The 19,640-nt window shown below is 50.6% G+C and overlaps 4 protein-coding genes across 4 annotated transcripts in view; 3 read left to right on the forward strand and 1 right to left on the reverse strand.

The window, feature by feature from the left end:
- Positions 1 to 352, forward strand: part of Cda5 (Chitin deacetylase-like 5) — a 58,528-nt gene extending 58,176 nt beyond the window's left edge. Inside the window, 1 exon segment of the mRNA XM_029111169.1 lies at positions 104 to 352. Within this exon segment, the coding sequence (XP_028967002.1) occupies positions 104 to 352 (249 nt within the window).
- A 2,307-nt stretch (positions 353 to 2,659) lies between these two features.
- Positions 2,660 to 6,187, reverse strand: LOC100900024 (kinesin-like protein klpA). The gene is given in 8 exon segments (XM_003742321.3): positions 2,660 to 2,933; positions 3,094 to 3,821; positions 3,824 to 4,287; positions 4,457 to 4,560; positions 4,947 to 5,020; positions 5,126 to 5,398; positions 5,533 to 5,593; positions 6,131 to 6,187. Coding segments are annotated over 8 exon segments (1,956 nt in total). The 3' UTR covers positions 2,660 to 2,738.
- A 609-nt stretch (positions 6,188 to 6,796) lies between these two features.
- LOC100897442 (RING finger protein 11) lies at positions 6,797 to 10,722 on the forward strand. The gene is made up of 4 exons (XM_003742304.2): positions 6,797 to 6,940; positions 8,937 to 9,224; positions 9,362 to 9,526; positions 9,689 to 10,722. The coding sequence occupies exons 2-4, from the start codon at positions 9,105 to 9,107 to the stop codon at positions 9,887 to 9,889; spliced, it is 486 nt and encodes a 161-aa protein (XP_003742352.1). The 5' UTR covers positions 6,797 to 6,940; positions 8,937 to 9,104; the 3' UTR covers positions 9,890 to 10,722.
- A 1,072-nt stretch (positions 10,723 to 11,794) lies between these two features.
- Positions 11,795 to 19,087, forward strand: LOC100900167 (forkhead-associated domain-containing protein 1). Its single transcript, XM_003742322.2, has 5 exons — positions 11,795 to 12,236; positions 17,510 to 17,688; positions 17,784 to 17,786; positions 17,883 to 18,142; positions 18,826 to 19,087. The coding sequence occupies exons 1-5, from the start codon at positions 12,035 to 12,037 to the stop codon at positions 19,085 to 19,087; spliced, it is 906 nt and encodes a 301-aa protein (XP_003742370.1). The 5' UTR covers positions 11,795 to 12,034.
- Positions 19,088 to 19,640: the final 553 nt, after the last annotated feature.

Consider the following 19,640-nt stretch of genomic DNA (forward strand, 5'->3'; position numbering starts at 1 on the left):
CTCATTGAGAACGCGATCGATCCTCATTTCGTTCCAGAGATTGCACGATCCCTCCCATGTGTGCTAATCGGACTCAAACAATGCTCCTCCATCACGATTTCAGGGCGATGTGTGGCTCGTCACTAATTCCCAGCTGATCGAATGGATGAGAGATCCCACCCCGAACTCTCGAATCAACTCGTTTGAGCCCTGGCAATGCAACTACAGTGACAGACCCGGGCCCTGCAATCGACCCACAACGTGCTCGCTCCTCTATAAAGGAGGCGTCCGCTACATGAAAACGTGCCAACCGTGTCCCGACGTGTATCCGTGGGCTGGTAACACGGGATATGGTAGCAAAGGAGCCAAGTAAAACCGCTTACCATCAATTAGTTAATTGACAATCAATTAAGAGACGCCAATGAGCAAGCGGGACGCGTGCGCGGAGACGGGACTCGAGGAATCACCAACGATCCAGCACCGAGTCAACGCGAGGGGAAGCGGCGCCAAAGAGCCAGGAAGAAACGAAATTGAACCGACCTAACCATATGTATGTACTTCTGGTGGAACACCAACCCCTCCGACTTTTGCCAGCGTTAAACAGATGATTCCTCAGGTGGCGATTCTCCGATTTCCCCGTTTCCGCAACAAAGCCGACCGGAGGGAGAACGCCTCTGTAGGATCGCCGTTTGAATCGAGTCTTTCTGTCATTCCCGCATCACATTGCCATAACGAAGGGGGAATCCATTGAGAACGTCTCTCATTCGTCGGAGGAATCTGAGTTTCGCCGCGTCTTCCGGTTGAGCTGTCTCAATCCAGCCCGGCGAGCTCCTACGAAACGAATAACCGATGGGAAATATATTTATTGTCTGACAGGTGCTGAAACTGTGTTCCCATCGTTGAGTTGCCTGTCCAATGCTCTTTGCATCATTAGATAGCAGTGTTCCATGACGTGTTGTTCTCAATCGGTTTAGCTCAGCTCCGTGGCGCTTACTTAGAGGGGCATGCCCCGCCTCATATCATTTGAATCCCCCAGCCGATCCGGCTGTTCAACACGGTCGGAATCGCGTTCCCGTTCCGCACGGAGTCCAGCGTATGGTGTGGTCGGTCAATGTGAGTGCCATCTGTACCGAAGCGAGCATATAGCTGAGGAATCGACGATCGAATTCTCGATCCACCTTATTCATCCATGCAAAATTGGATCGATCTTGACCGGAATCCGAGAGAGAGGGACGCGGATGAATTTGGCAAACTCATCAAGCTACTAACAATTCGCGAGCGAAAACCGACGTCCTGAGTTGATCGATTCCCGAGTGAACTCCGGCAAGCCATTGAGCTGAGTGAACCGATTTTTGTCGAAAAGTGCGACGAGTCCGCTCGAGTTCCTGCATATCGAAGATACGAAACGGAGGGGAGACCCGTCGCGCGTACTTCATTCCGCAGAGACTCGCAGCGAACTCGTCTGACCTTAACTTGTAGCTGTAATCCAGCGGGCTGGCTTTTATACACTGAATTCGTTGGAAAGAAAAGAGCGGAAAAACTTGTTAGCCGTCCACGTTGTGACAGACGCTTTTCGGTGTCAGAGCAGTTGGTTGAATTTGATTTTTTGATGATGAGATCGAGGAGTTTATAATGGAATTGCTCTCTTGGAGAGCGAGGCATTAACAATTGAGCCACACGCAAAAGCAGTTTCTCAATCATCCATAGGAAAAAGCTCCAACATTTAGGATCCGTTCAGGACCCAAGCATAAATCAAGGTGGAATGACAATCAGGATCCAATTATCTAGAATCTCGCGGATTCCATATCACGCTTCTAAGCCTTTGGGTGAGGCACCCGATATTCCACAAATTTCTCCAATTCGTCACATCTTTCACGCAAATCCGATCGACATTGGACAGTTCGCAAGCAGGATTTTCTGCACCCTCGTCGCCTTCTCGCCTTTCGGAAGTGTATATAATTCATGTGGATGCTGTATATAGATAGGGATATGGGGGGTAGACAGCAGAAAGGAAGCCATAGTTAAGTTTGGCGGCGAGGAACGCGACGACGATGCGTGAAAAATTGCCAAGAATTATCGGGACCGATGAGAGCGTTTGATATGTCAAGGAGCGGTCGACTCGACGCGATCATTGTGAGAATAAACTTTTCTGTTCAAGCATAGGAGTCGAGAGGTTTCTTCCAAGAGCTTTATTCGAGCGAATATCGAGCAATTCAAGAACACTAACAAATTGATCTTGATGGTGAACGCACATCGCAGCATATAATCAAATTCATACTCTCTCTAAAAGATTCTCGGTCCACGCCAGCGGACTCCCCGAATGTCCGATTTTGCATAAGAGGAGGTAGGACAAAGAACTCCGACAAAAGCTACTGTCTCCCCGTCGAAACAAAGATGCTTTCAGGCCACGTGCTTCGATCCTGTCATTCTGTCTCTAACTAATAAGAGACGATCGAAAACCGATCAAGTCCAGCAGGTGACTGGCGAGTGATACAGACCACTCTTTTTCCTGACAATTCGGATGCGAAATTCCCCAAGCTTCCGAATAGATCAGTCGATTGTCTTTTTTTTAACGGCGAATCGGCTTCCCCTCCCCTGTAGACTATGAGAGACGACCTCGGGATTCCAGCTCTCCATAAATGTTACATGAAGTTCTTCCAGCGATCGTCGGTCTCCCGTCATGTCTATCATCCGATCAGCCGAACCAAACGGCAAAACCAATAATCTATTTCCCGAGCGGGACACGCTCGAATCTCATCCTACTTGTTGTTCTTCGAAGCAGGCCCGATGTGTACTTCATTCACCTTCTGTGCGAATTTCAGCGAATTGATAGTCTCGTTCACGTGAACAGCAGCGGGAGATACGTTCACAATCATGAGAGTCTTCGAGTTGCCACCAAGAGACGTCGATAATAAATGCGTGAGCTTCGAGTTCCGATAGGGCACGTGTGCGGCCTGGAAACAAAGAACGTAGACAGCTTAGAGCCAAAGAAAGCCGCTCCGAGAATCAGGCCCGAGGAGTCTCAATTTCTTACGCAATATTTTTTTCGGAGACTTCCCTCATCTATCCTCGTGGAATTCCTCTGAGCCTCTTGGCACGCGGAAATATCCTCACCTTATTGCCGAGGTTCATCATGACCGTAGAGAGCTGAGTCAGGGACGAATTTATGTTTTTCGTTTCCGTGAACCGCGCCCCCTCCGCCCCCGAATCCTTGACGCGTTCGGAGCCGGCAAGATCGACGAGATTGAGGACACTTTCCCGATTAACCTCATTGATGGAGTTCCTCGCCGTTATGTGAAGTTGGAAGACGCAATGCGAACGCGAAGATCGCTCATTGCATTTCGTTGCAGCGACACTGCGATGTTTCCGCGCTTTCTCCATCAGATGCGCTATCTGACGAACCGAGGTGACAGGAACGGAGAGCATGTTCTCCACGAACACCACTTCTCCTCGCTTCGGATCTGAGGTCACCCTGATATTGCACTCTTTCTTGTTCTTGTCGAGAAGGTCTTGGATGGTTTCATTATAGATTTCGATGAACGACGCCCCAAGAGTGTATTCCCAGCCGTTCTCCTTGCGCTCTTCGGTGAGTTGGAAGACTCTCCGGATGGCTCGGGGGATGATTCCCAGATGAACTTCTTGGCTTTCGTCTTCGAACTCGAGACTCGGGGGCCCTTCCATCGTATATGTTTTACCGGAACCGGTCTGTCCGTAGGCGAATATGCAAATATTATATCCGTCCAACGCCGATACAATCAGTTGCTCAACTTCCTCGAAAACGTCACATTGAGGAACATCCGCGCCTAAAACGCGGTCGAATTGGAATGGAACCGCGATCGGCTTCCCCCGGTTTTCGGGTTCGGTTTGGCCACGGTAAGAGTCTCCTCGGGGGCTGTTGCGACTGCGCTTTCGCCCTCTTCTTCGGTGACGGGTCGGATCCGAGCGAAAACGCGAATGTTGCCCTTAAGTTCGAGCATCTGGTTGTGTATGTACCTGAGACGGGTCTCGTTCTCTCGCATTCGGGCTCTCGCCGCTTCTTTTTCTCGAATCGCTTCCGCGAGCTCTGAACTCAATCTCCTCGTTTCAGCTTTCTCTTGATCCAACAAGCTCGTGAGACGTTTATTATCGGCTTCCTTGAGGTCCATGTCGCGTTTGTAGGAACGATGCTCGGCGTTTAGGGCCTGATAGCTCTTTTCCAGGCTTTCCAATTCGAGACTTTTCGACTCTAAGCGGGTCTTCAGCCGGCTGAGCTCTTCTTGACAATCTTCGAGTCTCGAAGTGAGGTCCATCTTCTCGCGTTTAAGAACCCTGCTCGAGAGTTGCTTTGCATGAGATCGATACATTCGACACATCTGGGAGCTACGAATACCTGCCGGGCACCTTTGCAGCTGGTACATAGCTCCGTATCTAGGTGCTACCTAGATAAAGAAAATTAAGATAGAGGAGAGAGGGTATGATATCTGGAGCCTCATCTTACCCAACTTCTTCGATCTTGTCTTGAATTTCTTCTTTGTACCTCGTGGATTCAACTGTGAGAGCCTCCTTCTCCGAAACCAGCTGCTCATTCTGCTCCTTGGCAGCCTGGGGAGAGAGGACGATGTTTGTCAGATACTCCGTCAGGGGATGGTCTGATCAGGGATGCTCATCACAGGAAGCGACGCAAGAAAAACCATCGTGCAGATTCTAGGACGTCAAACGAGCGAACAGACGCATTGACATGGGGAGTTCAGAAGGGTACCAGGCAATCTCTCGAGAATTGCTAGCTTCCGCTCTCAAGTCGGCTGTTTTTTTTGTCACCGAGAGACAACTAACCGGAAACGATAATGCAGACCGCCGATTTTTCAAAGGAGTGTTTAGAATCTGCCGGATGAGATTTTCTACATTTAGCCGTAGAGACCACCGATGCTTCCCCTCTCGATTCCGCTGGCAAATCTGCGGCGGGAAGATGCATCACCTCCTCGACTAACCTGAGTATTCTCTGCCATCTGTTTCTCGAGGTTCGCTAGCTTCTCGCAGATCTCTTTCTGACTCCATGTCGGCCCTGAGGAGCGATACTTCTTAGCCTGCATACGGTTTCAGACTCTTCACTTTTGAAATCCTATCTTCTGGAAATCGAGTCCACGAGCAATACTTGAACGTTTCGTACCTTTATTCACAGGATTCCGACCCGCCAAACCTGCACGCCCGCTGACGCTATTAGATCGGCCGATGGTGCTCGCATTGCCCCTCTTGCTGAGGTTGCTGGAGCTCCTCGACAAGGTCGAGCCGGTTGTATTTCCCGCGGCATTCGATGCATTTACAGCAGCCCTCGCCGCTCTTTGGGCCAGACCGGTACGCACTGCCGGAGCGGACGCACCCCGAACCGGAGCTCTCGGTTTCTCGAGCTCTCCTTTGGCTTCCGGCCGCGCCTTCTTTGTTTCTACAGGGAAGAAAGCCTTTCATATGAGTGCGCTACGTTACTCAGAGAAGTCAGGCTTGGGAAACGATGAGGATTTCATTTTCCTCAATCCTCCCCCAAGCAGTGTCGGCGTGGAGTATCAGGGATGAACTCACCGTCATTGAGGTTCGGTTGGCTCAGGGGTCGTTTCAACCCGCTGGCGCTTGCCAAGCCGCTCTGGAATTAACTTCGTATTAGCATGATGAAGACTACCAAGTACCCTATTTACGCGCCTTTTCAATCAAGATAATCAGCGAGACTCCTCCCCAGTTCGGGATATTGGAGCTGATAGTAGTGTCCTGACACTGATGATCCCCTGGGCTCCCTGAGGAGATATTTTAACGGTCTACCATCAGAGGAATTTCTCCGGAGAGTCCCGGAACATCACATCCGTGTGGACACAGATCCCCAAATCATGATGATCCTCGGAAGGTGTCTCAAAGCAGAGTTGGGGAATCTCGCTGAGCTCTCCGGTCATATCCCTCTACTGACGAACGGCGGGCCCCGTATATTTTGACTGGGTCTTTGAGGAACGATTCCCCGCGGAAACTTCCCACGACATCAATTCCGTTCAGATCGTGTTTGAGATACTTCTCAATTATCTCCACGTAAAACTGAATCGGTCAGAGCCTGGAGTGCGCCTCCTCCCGCTCAGTTTTCATGCATTCGATTCTGCCAACACTTCCGTCATAGATATGCATCGGGTAGATTCACCTTTGCAACGGTGGGCAGTCTGCTGCCACTGAGTTTCGACGGCCGTAGAGATGACATGGCTCGCTTTCTGAGCGCACAATTCACGCAGAGCACTCGCCAGGGTTCCTTGCTTATCAACACAACCAGAACTCGACGGAATGTTCGTCACGAAACTCTTCGCGCCTACGGTACCTCAGTCTGTGTTCGTTATCGACGTTGTCGGGAGCGAGCGAAAATTCAAACCTTCTCTTTCCCATTTCTGCTCTGGCGCGAAACTCAAAAATTCCCGCAGGCATTCATGCTCTGCCCAAGCGTAGACCGAGTCGAGGATCTTATCACTCGAGCCAGATTCTAGTCATGGGAATATGAACAAGCGGGGGAGAACGCGGAACTCTTCGCGAAAGGCCTCCCGTCCGGCATGGTCTGGATCTTCCCAGAGATTCCTCGCTTCTCTTCGGTTTTCACGCCGAGCTGGCATCCAGGTTTGGAGCTCATTCAAATCGCGTCGGTAGATCGAAAAGACTGATCCTTCTGTGAGTGCTCGCGTCGACAGATCTCATGAGGCAATCTCTGTTTCCGTCAACGGTAGATCGGCCTCCGGGGAGGGAATTTGAATTCTCCCGCCGAGTCATTCCCCTCTCCCACGGGTCATTCTGCTGTTGGTCGTCAGCTGGAAGCGAAAAAAAGAAGACGGAGTTTGAAGAGACTTGGCTCTGTTCGTCACTCGAGCTCCGAGGCGCCGAGTCTCTGAGTGATTTTCGGAATTCGTCGACCGCGAAGGCGACAGTGGTTGCCGGAGACCCGGTGTCTTCGAGCGCTCAAATTCTCGCTGTAAGTCGAACCGCATAAGGATGATTATGCCTCGAATGCTGGCCTTGTCCTTGATTGCCTGCTTGCATCGCGTTGTCTCCTACTGTTGGCGTAGAGAGCTACTCCAATTTTTCACGCAATCTCCTGACGCGACATCTGCATTCGGTCGTCGCCTACATGCAGTTGTCATCGTCGTCGCGCCGTCCGACGACGGGGCTGTGTCGGACAAGGCTATGATGCTGCAGCCCGTAGAGCTGCCCCACCGCTGTTCTTACTGTTGCAGCAGCGTTGTTTGCGTTGCTCCAAAGTAACCATCGGCCTTGTGTGCCGTGTGTTCTTCATTGGACCACCCGGTTCGGCCTGACTCGTCTTAGCTCTGGATTTGTGCGCTCGGACTCTGTCAGTAATGGAGATTTCCACCATCAGAAGCTCACTGTGCCTATACTGCGGATTATGAGTAGAACTCCGGAGTAGTACAGCCAGTACTTTCCAGTAGATCCATGCTCTATTCGCTTGAGCGGCCGAACGATTTCGGGGCCCTCCCAAGGTAATTGCGAGATAGGAGGCAGCTGGGTGAAATCAGAGCAGAATCGTGGACAATCAGGAATATGTACATGTGAAGAACAGAACGAGCTGATGTTTTCATTCGAGGATTCACACAACAATCATTGACCCACGGGAACTGCCTCTCATCGCGCGTGTCAATTCGGCACTCTCTAATCGAGGGACTCCAGCGCGCTCTCGAGGCTCCTAGGTCCGAAAGTTCGATCACCGTGAGCATGACTAAGTCTGGACTTTTAATTCTCGTATCGCAGCTCGCTATGCTCACCACCACTGGAATTGAGTCGAAATCGTTCTCGGATATTTTCCTCGGAATAGCCATTTCAGTTCAAAGCGTGGAATCGCATTTGAGTATACTCCTGTTTTCGATTGATTCGAACGGCATCGGAAGTGACTCCTGAGCGTAATCATGTGTGGAGCTCCTATACGATACGGGGTTGATGCTTATACATAGCGGCATCTCGGTTCACTGCGCCGGCCGGTCTAGCTCGATCAGCTCCGATGAATGAGTCAGGTGAACTTCAGATCGGACGCGAGATCAGCTAATGTGATTGAAGACCGCTAGCATACAGAGTAGCTCCCGTGGTCTTCGTCGAGGATTCGTTTTCCGTCTGACTTTTCGCAAAAGTTAAAGCTTACGGAAGTCCCCCGAGATCCCAGAAGACTTCCGAGGAGCTGGATCGAGACTTTCCCTGTGGCGATTGTTTTCTATTTACGGCGTCGCGACAGGTATTGCCTTCGAAAGCCTAAATCCATATGAGGGCCGCATCCGTGAGATCAATGTTCGAGTCACTTGCGATGAAAACTGAGCAAGCCACCGTCCTGTTTAGCTGACTGAGACCAGGTAACGCTAAGCCAGGGAATCACTGCTCCCGAATTTGCCCTAGCTCATCGATTGAGCTTTCATAATCCGGAACAGGACAACAGTTAGGATGTGTCTACGTGGTCTTCGCTTCGGTTCTATCTGATACCCATCTCGTTAATTGAGGGAGAATAGCGGAGAGGATGTTCCTCTAAATGTTTTGGAGAAACTGGCCCATTCCCTACATCTGAGCTCCGATTCCACCCGAGATGCTCAGATACCGTCAACTCGAGACCATCCGGAAGGCGTCATCTAGAATTCGTCCCCTCTCTGCTGCGTCGCGTCGTGTGTTCCCATTCGCGTCTACTACTAAGCCTGGTCGTTCGAGCTCCTCTGATAATGCCGCTGCGCGTCAACTTATACATACGAACGTAGGCGTCGGCGACGTAGCAAGTCATTTGTGGTCAACGCGCTTTGGATCAACTCAGCAGCAGATGGAGCTCATAGTCGAACATTCGGTGACGGATTCCTGCCTTATACCAACTGACGCGCCGAAGCTGTGCTCTTGACAGCGGCCCCTAAGCTCCGGTCGGGCGAAAAAAGAAACAACGACGACCTCCGACATCGAATAATCCAAATCTCTTCATGCTACAGGTTCCCGAAGTGGATATACTTACCTAAGGCCGCATCATCGACCGATATCCACAACGTCGGATCGCACTGATACCAGGGCCAGAGTCGGAAGTGTGATAGAATCGTCGGCGTCTGGCAAGTCGCTCCGCCAAACAAGTCATTCCGACTCGGGCTCATTGGGCGGCCGAGATGGGTAACTGCTTCAAAGCCATGAGCGGAGACAGCTTGTCCCTACTGCGAGAGCAGAGAGACTCCGTCGGTTCTCCTGGCGACATTCTTGGTCCACCGCCACCATACCAGCTGACTCATGTAGGTTTCGATGATCAAGCGCGGTACCACATTTCGATTCTCTCGAGTTTGGTGTATCTCGTGAGCTGCACGAGTACCTCCCGCGTTTGACTCGGCATTCCCGTACTTTTCATCAAGCGCGGTTTCCACCTTTCCAGCAAGAGGCTGTTCACATGCCCCAATTCCTCACGACCACTGCCTCCTCTAATACATCAGCGGTGGTGGGGACGCCATCGATGGCGGGTACTCCCCGCAGCACGCAAGAGGTGGAAGAGGAGATCAAGCATGCCCAACGACAAGGTTTCATCCGGCATTTGCCGAAGGTGAGCTCTGCCGATCTTCGAAATGTCTTACAATTAGTGACGAATCCCTTTCAATGAATAAGATTCGTAAGCTCGTGCAGGCACCGGGACTTTCGGTTCCGCTGCCTCGACAGAGTCCTTTTGGAGCCGCTCGTTAAATTCGATTTATCCATCTCTTTGCAGGGTCCATTCGACGGGAAGGGTGGCAAAGAATGTCCGATATGTATGGGCGAACTGAATGTCGGAGATCTAGTCCGCTTCCTTCCGTGCTTACACTGTTATCATGTGGAGTGTATCGATGATTGGCTGCAGAGATCATTGACTTGTCCCTCGTGTCTGGAGCCAGTGGACGCGGCCTTGCTGTCCTCGTATCAGGCGCCTTGATGGAAGTCGGGACCTCACGCGCGTTCCAAGAGGGTTCCTACCCTATTCCTATGCAGAGGAAGAATGCTGAGAAGAGATGGCATCGATTTCTCCGTAAGGCGAATCGAGAAAAATGCCAGTGATGCCTGTTGCGAGCCACAGACGTTCTTGACAACATTGCTAAGTATTCCAATCGCTTGGTATTCAGAATGAATGAGCAAGGGCAGACGAGGAAGAATCGATCGAGTGACAAATCTGGGGGCAGAAGTGATAGTACGCTTCATTCTGTGACTTCAGGTGTCCGCCAGTAGGTGATATTCCGGTTGGAAATGCTTCGTTTTCTTAGTGAGGATGACGTTGTTTTGGATTCTTGTTTCAGTTTTTTTTTTTCATGTTAAACAGAGAGCATCGCTTTGTTCTTATTCTTCGATATGATTTTCGAGATAGAGAGATAGTGTCTTATGTTGGGGAGATTCAGGGTGATCTTCCCCGAGAGCAGGGGATGTGGAATATGCTACGAAATCGTTTATGATTGTACGAATGAAATATGTGGTCAAGGACTGTGATCTGAGAAGTTCGTTCTCTTAGGAGTCATGAGTGGATGGTAGCGAAAGGGACAGACTTTTCCGCAGCGAGTAGATCGTCTTGATCTTCAACGTGCTGGTCGATTGCAGACTACTGACGAGTCCGTTTCGGGAGGCTATTTTTTTTTCTCGTCCAGGAATTTCACTGTGAAGCCTCGTCGAGAACCTTTAGGCGAATCCTACCTGCCACGAGTATCGCGCAAAGCAAATCGAATTTCGATATCCTTGCCGACGAGAGCCGCGGGGTGGAAACAATCGCCGATGATCTCTTCCGCGGATCAAGAGAACGAACCTCATCGTTCTCTCTGCTCCAGAAGAGACATCCTTCGCTGACGCTGCGTCAGCCTAAATCTTATTTTATGTCATCAGATCTATTTGCAACTGTTTCTTGTGGTCCCCCGTATGAGCTCGCGGAGATGAGCGGGACGACTCTCACAATCGGAATCGCGCCTTTTCTCATCGAGCCAGTGCAGTAGATGTCATGCTTGATGACAGAGTGACATTTATCCCTCGAGTTCAGTTCGACTTACTTAGTGTATTAGCCGTCTCTTTATGTATAACCAAAGTATCGGGTCGCTCTTTTGCTGTGATATTGAGAAGGCACCGCGGCTGCCACGAATCCTTTCTGAAGAGCAGACACTCGAGAATCGCAGAAAATGGATCAAAACGTTCAGACTTTGTACATGGATAGCATACATTCAACAGAAGCCTCTTTTTCGGTCTGATGAAGTGAATTCTGAATGATTGAGCTCACACGCGTGCCACTGTAATGCACTTCGGTAGCAGCAGGCTTCGGGGTTGAGCCCAAGCCTTCACCTATGTAAATTCTGTACATGAAGATATGAGGGCACTCCCATCGTAGGCTGAATAAAATCGAACCTTATGTGAGGATTTTCAGTATCCGTAGAATTAGGCTGCCTCAAAATGAAAAATCGAGAATCCGTCGGCGGGAATTTTCCGCCTTCCTTCTTCTCCCTCGCCCAACGAATCCTCCGGAAGAGTACCATCGGTAATATCGAACCGGAGCGGCTCTCACTCCTCCTTAATAATCGTAGGATATGAGGAGGAAACAATGGCCGAATGATGGCTAATGATAATGAATGATGACTAAGTTCAGTGATATGAGCCTCGATTCTGGAAGTATAGAATGAGTGGGCCGCACCGGCCGCTTGGATAACAGCGCAGTTGCTGGTGGTGACGGCAGTGTTTTGAAACATTCCTCTCTTCGCTCCGCGCGCGGATGAGAAAGGAGCCGGAGAGGGGCGTTTGTTTTGGGAAGGACCGTCGGTCGGTCGTCGACAAGACAAACCCAGCAGACGGCAAACGCAGCAGAAACGAAGGAGAACCCTGCCTGCTGCTGCTGCACGAACATCTGATCGACACCCTGACGATCGAGTGCACGACGATGTCATAAGGGTGCTCCTCTAGTGAGAGGGTGAGCTATCCGGATCTCCGAACGATCGCGGAATTCCCCGACAGTGGAAGTCGTCCTTTCTGATGCCCCCCCAGCACCGGGAACTCCATTCGCAAATGTGATCTGTGTGTGACAGCGAAAGTCGGCGGCATTGTGATCACAGCTGCGATGTCGGGGAGAATGGGTGAATGGAATCTCAAACTCCCTTACGAGGAGAAGCCAATACGATTACAGCCTTCGATGATTTTCGTCGGTCGGACCGAATGCGATATCGTGGTGAACTCGACCACTGTGGACAAACGACATGCCGTTATCTACTTTAATCAACAAGATCAGCAGTTCCACATCAAGGACCTCAACACACTGAGCGGTAAGTTCTCATTTCTGGCGAGCGTTTCTCATTGTGCTCTTTACCCGATCTGGTGCTGTCTTCCCGACGGACAGAGACGGCACGCGAACCGGTGACCCACTAAACTTATTGGGGAGCACCGCCGCCACATGTAACTTGTTCTTGAAGGAATCGATTTGAAAACTCGTCGGATACTTCCAGCGAGCCGGGCATAATCGACAGCTGTGGCTTAAGAAAAGTGATGGAAATGACACTACAAAGAAATGTTTACTTCGCTACAACTCAATGACTTGTAACGAGGAATCGTTTTTGCGGCTCCGTTGGGGTTGTATTGGAGGAGGAGAAGAAGTGCAGCGAGCTGCGGGTGGCGGGCGATGACTCAGCTCGACCGCCTGACTGCCGTCGGCGCTGCTGGTTGTAGTCGGATCTTCGGCGGCCGCTCAACTTACGGCTTGAAGTTACCGCTCGACCATAGTCAGCGAGGCAAGCCATAGAGCGGTGAGTGCTCTTTCAGTGAGGACCTTGCGTTTCTCACTAGCCGCCCGTCTGACGGCTAGCCTACCTGCTCGCTTACCAACTGACTGTCTATTCGTTCGCTGGCAACAGTTGACAACGTCTCGCGGGAGCCGGTGACTGTTTCTGCAGCCTGCCGCGGCCAATTTCAATCGCTTATTCCAGCGGTGATCGGGACCAGAGTGTTGACCATGGGATAGCAAACTGACATTGATTCTGGTGTTGATGCGGCCTTAGTGTAAACACTCGTCGAAGGTACGTTCAAATCCGCTTTACGGATCGTTCATCTGCTCCGGCACGATCGAATCGTCTCCGAACCTTGTTCTCTGCTAGTGGGTTCGTGCCGGACCGCAAGTCAAGTGCAGGAGACGAAAGATGTATTTCACGCGCATCAGTTTAGTTCTTACATTAGTGGAGTTCAGTGCATTCAGCACAAAATCTGCCAACCAACGATACCCTCGCAGGCGGATCACTAGGTCCAGAACAATAAAATATTCGATTCGCCGCCAAGTAGTCCCGTTTTCATCAGAAAGAGAAGAGCGGCGCCCTTGGCAACTTCGATCTTGGAGCCAAAAATGGATTCACTCCCGGCCGTCCAATTCTTCGTGACAGATGCTCGGCGCGGTGACTCTGTAAATATTTCCGGGCATTCCTCCGGAATTCGGATTCGTTTCCATTCACCGCTCCATTCGCGACCGAACGCTCCCCCTGATGTTCCGAGTTCCGACGAGTGAGCGCTTTGATCCTCCGGATGCCGGTACCGTACGGAATAATATTTCATGGCGTCGCCACCGATCGTTCCTAGGCTCCATTATATTGGAGGTACCTATTGGGGTCTGACGCTCGAACGATAGACTTCATTAAGCAATTCGATTGCTGGGATTCTATATTCCTCTGTGTTTTCATTGTTGTCAAGAGATTCAGAACGTCGTTGCATCACTTTGCCGAAGCAGCGGCAGCGAGAAGGACTTTGCGACCGTCACCGCTGCTGCGAAATAGTGGGACATCTGCTAGCATCCTTTTATCACTGGGGTCGAGTCGTCGTTCCATTCTAGAGCATCGTAATATATTGCTCCACAATCATCGTTCATGGTTACTCAGCTCGTTCTCGAAAGATCGAGCCCGTGGCCGTTGCCCTCCGAGTCCTCTGAGTATTCTCCGCGGTCATTTGGAATTATTCGCGCTGACACATGGTTGCTTATCCAAGACTCTCAAGAGGGCGACCCCAATATTCACCTTGGTGCCGTCGACTTCTAGCGCTCTGTTCAGACATTCGAGGAGTACTCAGTATCGAGCTTGCGCGATATGAATGAACAAGGTTCCCGATTCGCTCCTTCGACATACATAAATTATGGAAGAATCGAGACATAAAGGGACGAGCGTGCCCTCAGAGGAATTGGCTTAAGAGACTGAGACAATCATGGCGTAGGGAAGCATCTACTCGCGCTCCATGCCTGAGAGGAACTCAGAACGTGATCAAAGAGCCTTTTGAGGCTCTTCGCGGCTCGGAGCTTGACCAAGTAGTGGAATCCATGCCATGCGAGCATCGTCTCGGTCGAAGGTAAGAGGCTACGGATGAGTCGCACCGACAATAATTCTTGCGGATCATCGAGTATTGCCCGAAGCAAAAAATAACGGCCAGAACAGCTGGGTGAGGGACACCTTTTCACCTTGCTGCACTCCAGGTTATGAACTCGTGAAGATCTGGGAATTTTCCTGCTTTCCTTCTCTCACGAACACATGCTTTTGTTTTTCAACGGTCGCTTAGAAGAATGCCCCGCTTCCTGGCAGGTTGGCTTCTCGACTGACTGACTGACTGCTTGTTTGGACACCGAGGCAGAGCGAGTCCTTCCGACGACGCTGCTTCACCGGAAATCGCGGCGCCGGCTCGGACTCATGCGGAGGATTTGTTTTTCGCTCATCCTAACAAGAGTAAAAAGTCCGAAAGCGCTTCCAGACACTGCGCCATGACTGCACTTCGGCGGCGACCGCGTTCAACGCCACTGCGCGCGGGGAAACGCCCTACCTCTCCTCTGACGTGATTTCTAATTTCGGGCGAGGGAGGAGAAAATCGAATATCAGGAGAATTCCTGGAGCGCTATCTTGAAAAGACTTTCGCTCCGCGTCGCATCGCGACGTCACTTTATTTTCTCTTTTGGTTGACTGTGCCGTCGGAGCCAATCGCCGCCCCGCGCCGCATTTTCCGGTCTCGAAAAATTCAGGCTAAATCAAGTCGTCCGAATTGAGAAGTGCAATCCGAATATGACAAATCGATTTGTGAATCCTTCCGAGCCAATGAAGCGTTCCCGGTGGACGAAATACCGCATTTTCAGTTGCCAAAAGCTGGAATATACGATTCCGGAATCGTTCGAGGCCGTGTTTCGGGCTTGGCTCGATCCCGAATTCCGGGCCCCACCGATAGCTGAGGTGATGCATACGTAAGCGCTCCCAACCTGCACCAACGCTCTTAATAGGAATGCATTGTGCTGGTGTTCGGAAGATGACTGACTGAGCTATATCCAACTTTCTGGCACACGGGTCTTCCGGGTAGCGTTTGACCGCGACTTTGATTCCGCTTCTCTGGACGTTGGGCATACTGAGGCGCCCGAAAGAACGGGAGAGGAACGGTTTCGCGACAACAAAATCGGTGGGTGAATATGCGTGGGTTTATCCGCGTCCGAAATCAAAAGTAGCAAAGAGAAAGTGAAATGGGGAATCAGCAGGATACGAGGAGGCTGATCAGAGCGATTTCACCGGAATGATTTGAGATTCGACGAGAGTGACTTCCGAAAACGGTTCGCTCTCCAACGACGCAAAGCTGTCTCGAAAAATGCGGGGCCATGGAGGGCGCGGCCGGGCCGTACGATGCCGAAAATTGCATTGGCAGTGAGTCTGGAGTGATCATTTAGTCTGGTTGGATATCAATTCTGGGTCTCTGAATATCAATTCCTCGGAGTCGGGCACGCAATCCTCTTTCTACGGAGCTACGTGACGCTGCGCCTAATCACAAAGAGGAATTCGGCAGGATATTATATCCGACTGGGATTGTTCTCTATTGAATGATTCCCACCACGCATTGTTGAAGAGCTCAGGTCCGCTTCCTTACGATGGCGATGACAACGTCGCACCACATCCCGAACGCTCGGACGGAGCTCGCTCTTCTTGATCAGCTTCCGGTCGAGTCCCATCGGTGAATATCGACAGATCCAGGAACATTTTGATGATCTCGTCGATTCGACGTATCGAATCTGATGCCATTTTCTACCTGGTTGAAATGGGAGCCAACCAGTGTCGGGAAGCGTGTCCGGGACTCGGTTGAATTTCCAATCATAGAGGGTAATGTTGTTGAGGTGGAAGCCAACCAGTACCGGAGACACGGTTGAAGTTCCAATCGTAAAGGGTAATGTTGCGGAAACCAGCCGATTGACGCTCCCTGAACCCCGATCGACAATCTCTCACTCTCAGTCCTTTGATGATGGCAATTCAATGAATTGGAGCTCTCGGCTGTCTGAGGAGCTTGTCTTCCGGCGGTCGACGCAAGCTAGAGCAAGCGACGGTTGAATTTTCTTCCGACAGGGATACAGTAAAGAGGCCCAGAATGAACGAGCTGGATGAAAACCAAAGAGCAGAGCATCTCCGGAACAACTTCCAACGAGATGGAAACAAACGGTGCATTTGTGCTGCGTCGGAGATAGAACCATGAAATCAACGCCAGTTTCGTAACGTTATTCTGGCACGGATTACCGGCACGTTGATGCATCCAATACGCACTACTCACAGCCCACGCAATCCCTTGTAATGATAAACCACTCAAATTTAAGCTGCTGCGCTGTCTCCCGTAGGGCCCATATTTAGAAATATCCGGAGCCGTAACCCCTGTGAGGCATCATTCTCTTCGACCTGAATCTCGTGAGGAACTCAGCTGTGAATGATTCGCCCAATAGCACCTGACATCTGTGCAAGCGCTTTGCACCGTCTGGAAGCGTTAATTTTCCTGCTCGAATTCGCTCCGAAAATTTTCGAGAGGAAAGACATTATTCCGATCCCCAAACTCGAACGGCTCCATACTGCAGCCGATGTAACGGTGGAGCTGTCTCCAGGCGGGTAACTGCTGACTCATGTGTCCATAATAGCTGGCGGCAACTTCTGTGACCGCAGCCATGTCTGATCGGAGGTCGAGTCGATGGACAGGACCGACGCGGCCCCTGATGAGTGGTCACGTTGCTGAATACTCTACGATGAAATGCAGGCGGTTTTTTTTGACGTTTCTTGGTCGGATGAATACGGAATGAGAAGATGCGGTGCTGCTGACCCCAAGCGAAGCCGATGTGACACCATTAGTGAATTATTTCTGTCGGATTCACGGTTCAGGAACCGGATTCGAACAGAATCATCCCGGACCGGGCCATAGCCGGTGACGTGTGCGGTCGACGGGCAGCCTCCACGTTCAATACACGTCTGATTCGGTGATTGCATTCGGGAGAGAAAATTTTCAAGAAAACTTAATCGGACCGACGAAAAATCACGTGAAACGGGGTAGTTATCCGATTAATGACAGCATATCAGCCGCATCCTCGGGAAGCCCTCAGATGGCTGTCGTGGGAGTACGGTAGAAATCATTGACGTGAGTTGATGTCGAAATCCCAGAGGAGCGCTAGAGCGGAATACCTTGGTCGTCGCGGGCCGCGTAATCAATCATTAATATCGGTGAAAGACATTCTCATCTTCAAGGCTCGGTAGTATGGGAGAAGGACCTGAGGACGCTCATTTCCATTTTCCAGGCACCTACGTCAATGGAACGAGAATTCCGGAACAATCATACGTGAAACTCGAGCATGGAGACCAGATTCGTTTTGGCTACCATAAACAAACTTATGAAATGCAATTGGTCAGTGATGATATGCCGACGCCGACTACTCCAATGGACGACGATGACTCTCTCAACGACGCCAAGATGAATGTGAGTTGATCCGAGCAGCTTCGAGTATTGGAATGCTCCGATCGGGAGAAGGAGACTTCGATTTCCGTCTCATTCTCGGTTTCTTCTCTTTCAAGAACGTGAGTCCAATGAGGGGCATGGACTCATTGGAGGACGTGTCTGTGACTCACGGTCGTGCGTCAAAGGAGCTTTATAAGAACAATTCTGTTCCTCAGTTGAAGTCTCCAACGTCCCCCCGATCCGAAGGAACGTGCATTCCCCCGAGCGACCTCCCATTGAAGAACATGGTCTCATCGTATTGTGCGCCGGTCAGATCTCCCAGTGAGCCTCAAATCGACAACCGGATGGTCGCTAGTTTGTGGGATAGCCAGGACGCTGGTGCGAACAGGCTCAGAACTCCGACAAGACGACCTCCTGCCGTAGCGATGGTGATACCCGCCGGCATCACTGACAATGGTCAGCGATACAGTAATCAGTGAGTATTCGGTGAACGCTCGCAAACAAAAGGGATCGATTTACAGATCAATCGTTAAAAGATTCTGATTCATCGTTAAAAAGCGTTGGACATGCGGCCGTCTTCGTAATACAATCAGAATTCGGCATGACGCGCGCTACACGTGGGTTGCAGCTCTCACGACTTTTGACCAACTTTCCCGTTACACGGATGTAGCAGATCAGCAGATCATGACAGACACATTCTCGCCTGAGATCAACCAATTATTATTCCCGAAACATCCGAAATCGATGGAGAAATCGCGACAAACAACATTTCAGATCTTCGTTATCGTCGAGCTTCGCTTCCGAGCACCAAAAGATCGTATGACTGGTTCCTCCTGTCTCCTCCGAGCTTCGCGAGAGTGACCTGTTGTGAAAATCGCAAATAGAATCCGTTCAGAATTTTTTTCCAATGTATCGGATGGCTCAGTGGAACAGACCGCGAGGGTGTGTGCGTCACGAAGCGTTTTCACCACTTGGTCCGGCGCTTAGTCATCGAAGGACTTTCGAGCAGTGTTGGCGTAAAAGAAAAGGCAAACGCGGGGAGACGGATGGGACAGCGCTCCGCGAGCCAAACTATCCCAGTTTAGCTCCGTCTGGTGACGAGTCAACAGCCTGCAGAGTCCCGATGGGTTTTTTCATCAACTTGGATTTCCCTCCCAGGAAAGTGAACAATGTCAAGCCCGCAGAGGAGACTAACGGACAGGAGAAGGCCAAAGCGTTTGTGATCAACTTCGATGAACCAAAGAGGAGAGCATCGATCCCTCAAAGCGTGCTCCAACGGAGGGATCAGGCCGCTCGGAATAAGGAAGAGGACTGCAGGGTCAGTGGGGATTCCACGGGGGCCAATGGGAATCTCTCGGACAGTGCCAACTTTCTTATTCAGAAGATGCTGCAGAGTAACGAAGGCATCAACGCAGAGTAAGCGAATTATTATTTTTTTCATCGTCCTCCAACGTGCGAATATTCGAGCGAAAAACTCTTATATTTTTCTTCTTTCAAGGATCACACGATCGATTCTCACTTAAATCAGAGATTTATTTTAATGGGTCGATTGAAACGATTTAACAACGATAGTATCGGTGGTATGATACGTAAGCATGAGAGCATTTACCTTAAATCAGAGAATCGATTTTCACGTGGTGAATCCCGCTCTTGGAGAACGCAGAATGGCTAGAGCCAGATTCTCCTATCTCTGGAGAGAAACGTGGCGGCAGTTTTCGAAAGGCGCCCTCTCTCAATATCGGCAGGGAGCAGGGACGATATTACATCCTCCCCCCCCCCCTCGTCTTCCTGAGATATCTAAACCAGGAAGTGAATAGGATCATCCAGATTTGTTCTCCTTCAGGATGAGTTTGCTTGCGTGGAAAATGTTGGCTTCTTTTTTTCGCTTCCCACAATCGATCTCAAACATGGAGTTGGAGACTCGTTTCAGCACACGGAACGGTCCTATTCTCACATTATCTAGTTTGTTTCGA

This window comes from Galendromus occidentalis, unplaced genomic scaffold (genome assembly GCF_000255335.2).
Source record: "Galendromus occidentalis unplaced genomic scaffold, Mocc_1.1 scf7180000077366, whole genome shotgun sequence".
In the NCBI taxonomy this organism is placed as follows: domain Eukaryota; kingdom Metazoa; phylum Arthropoda; class Arachnida; order Mesostigmata; family Phytoseiidae; genus Galendromus; species Galendromus occidentalis.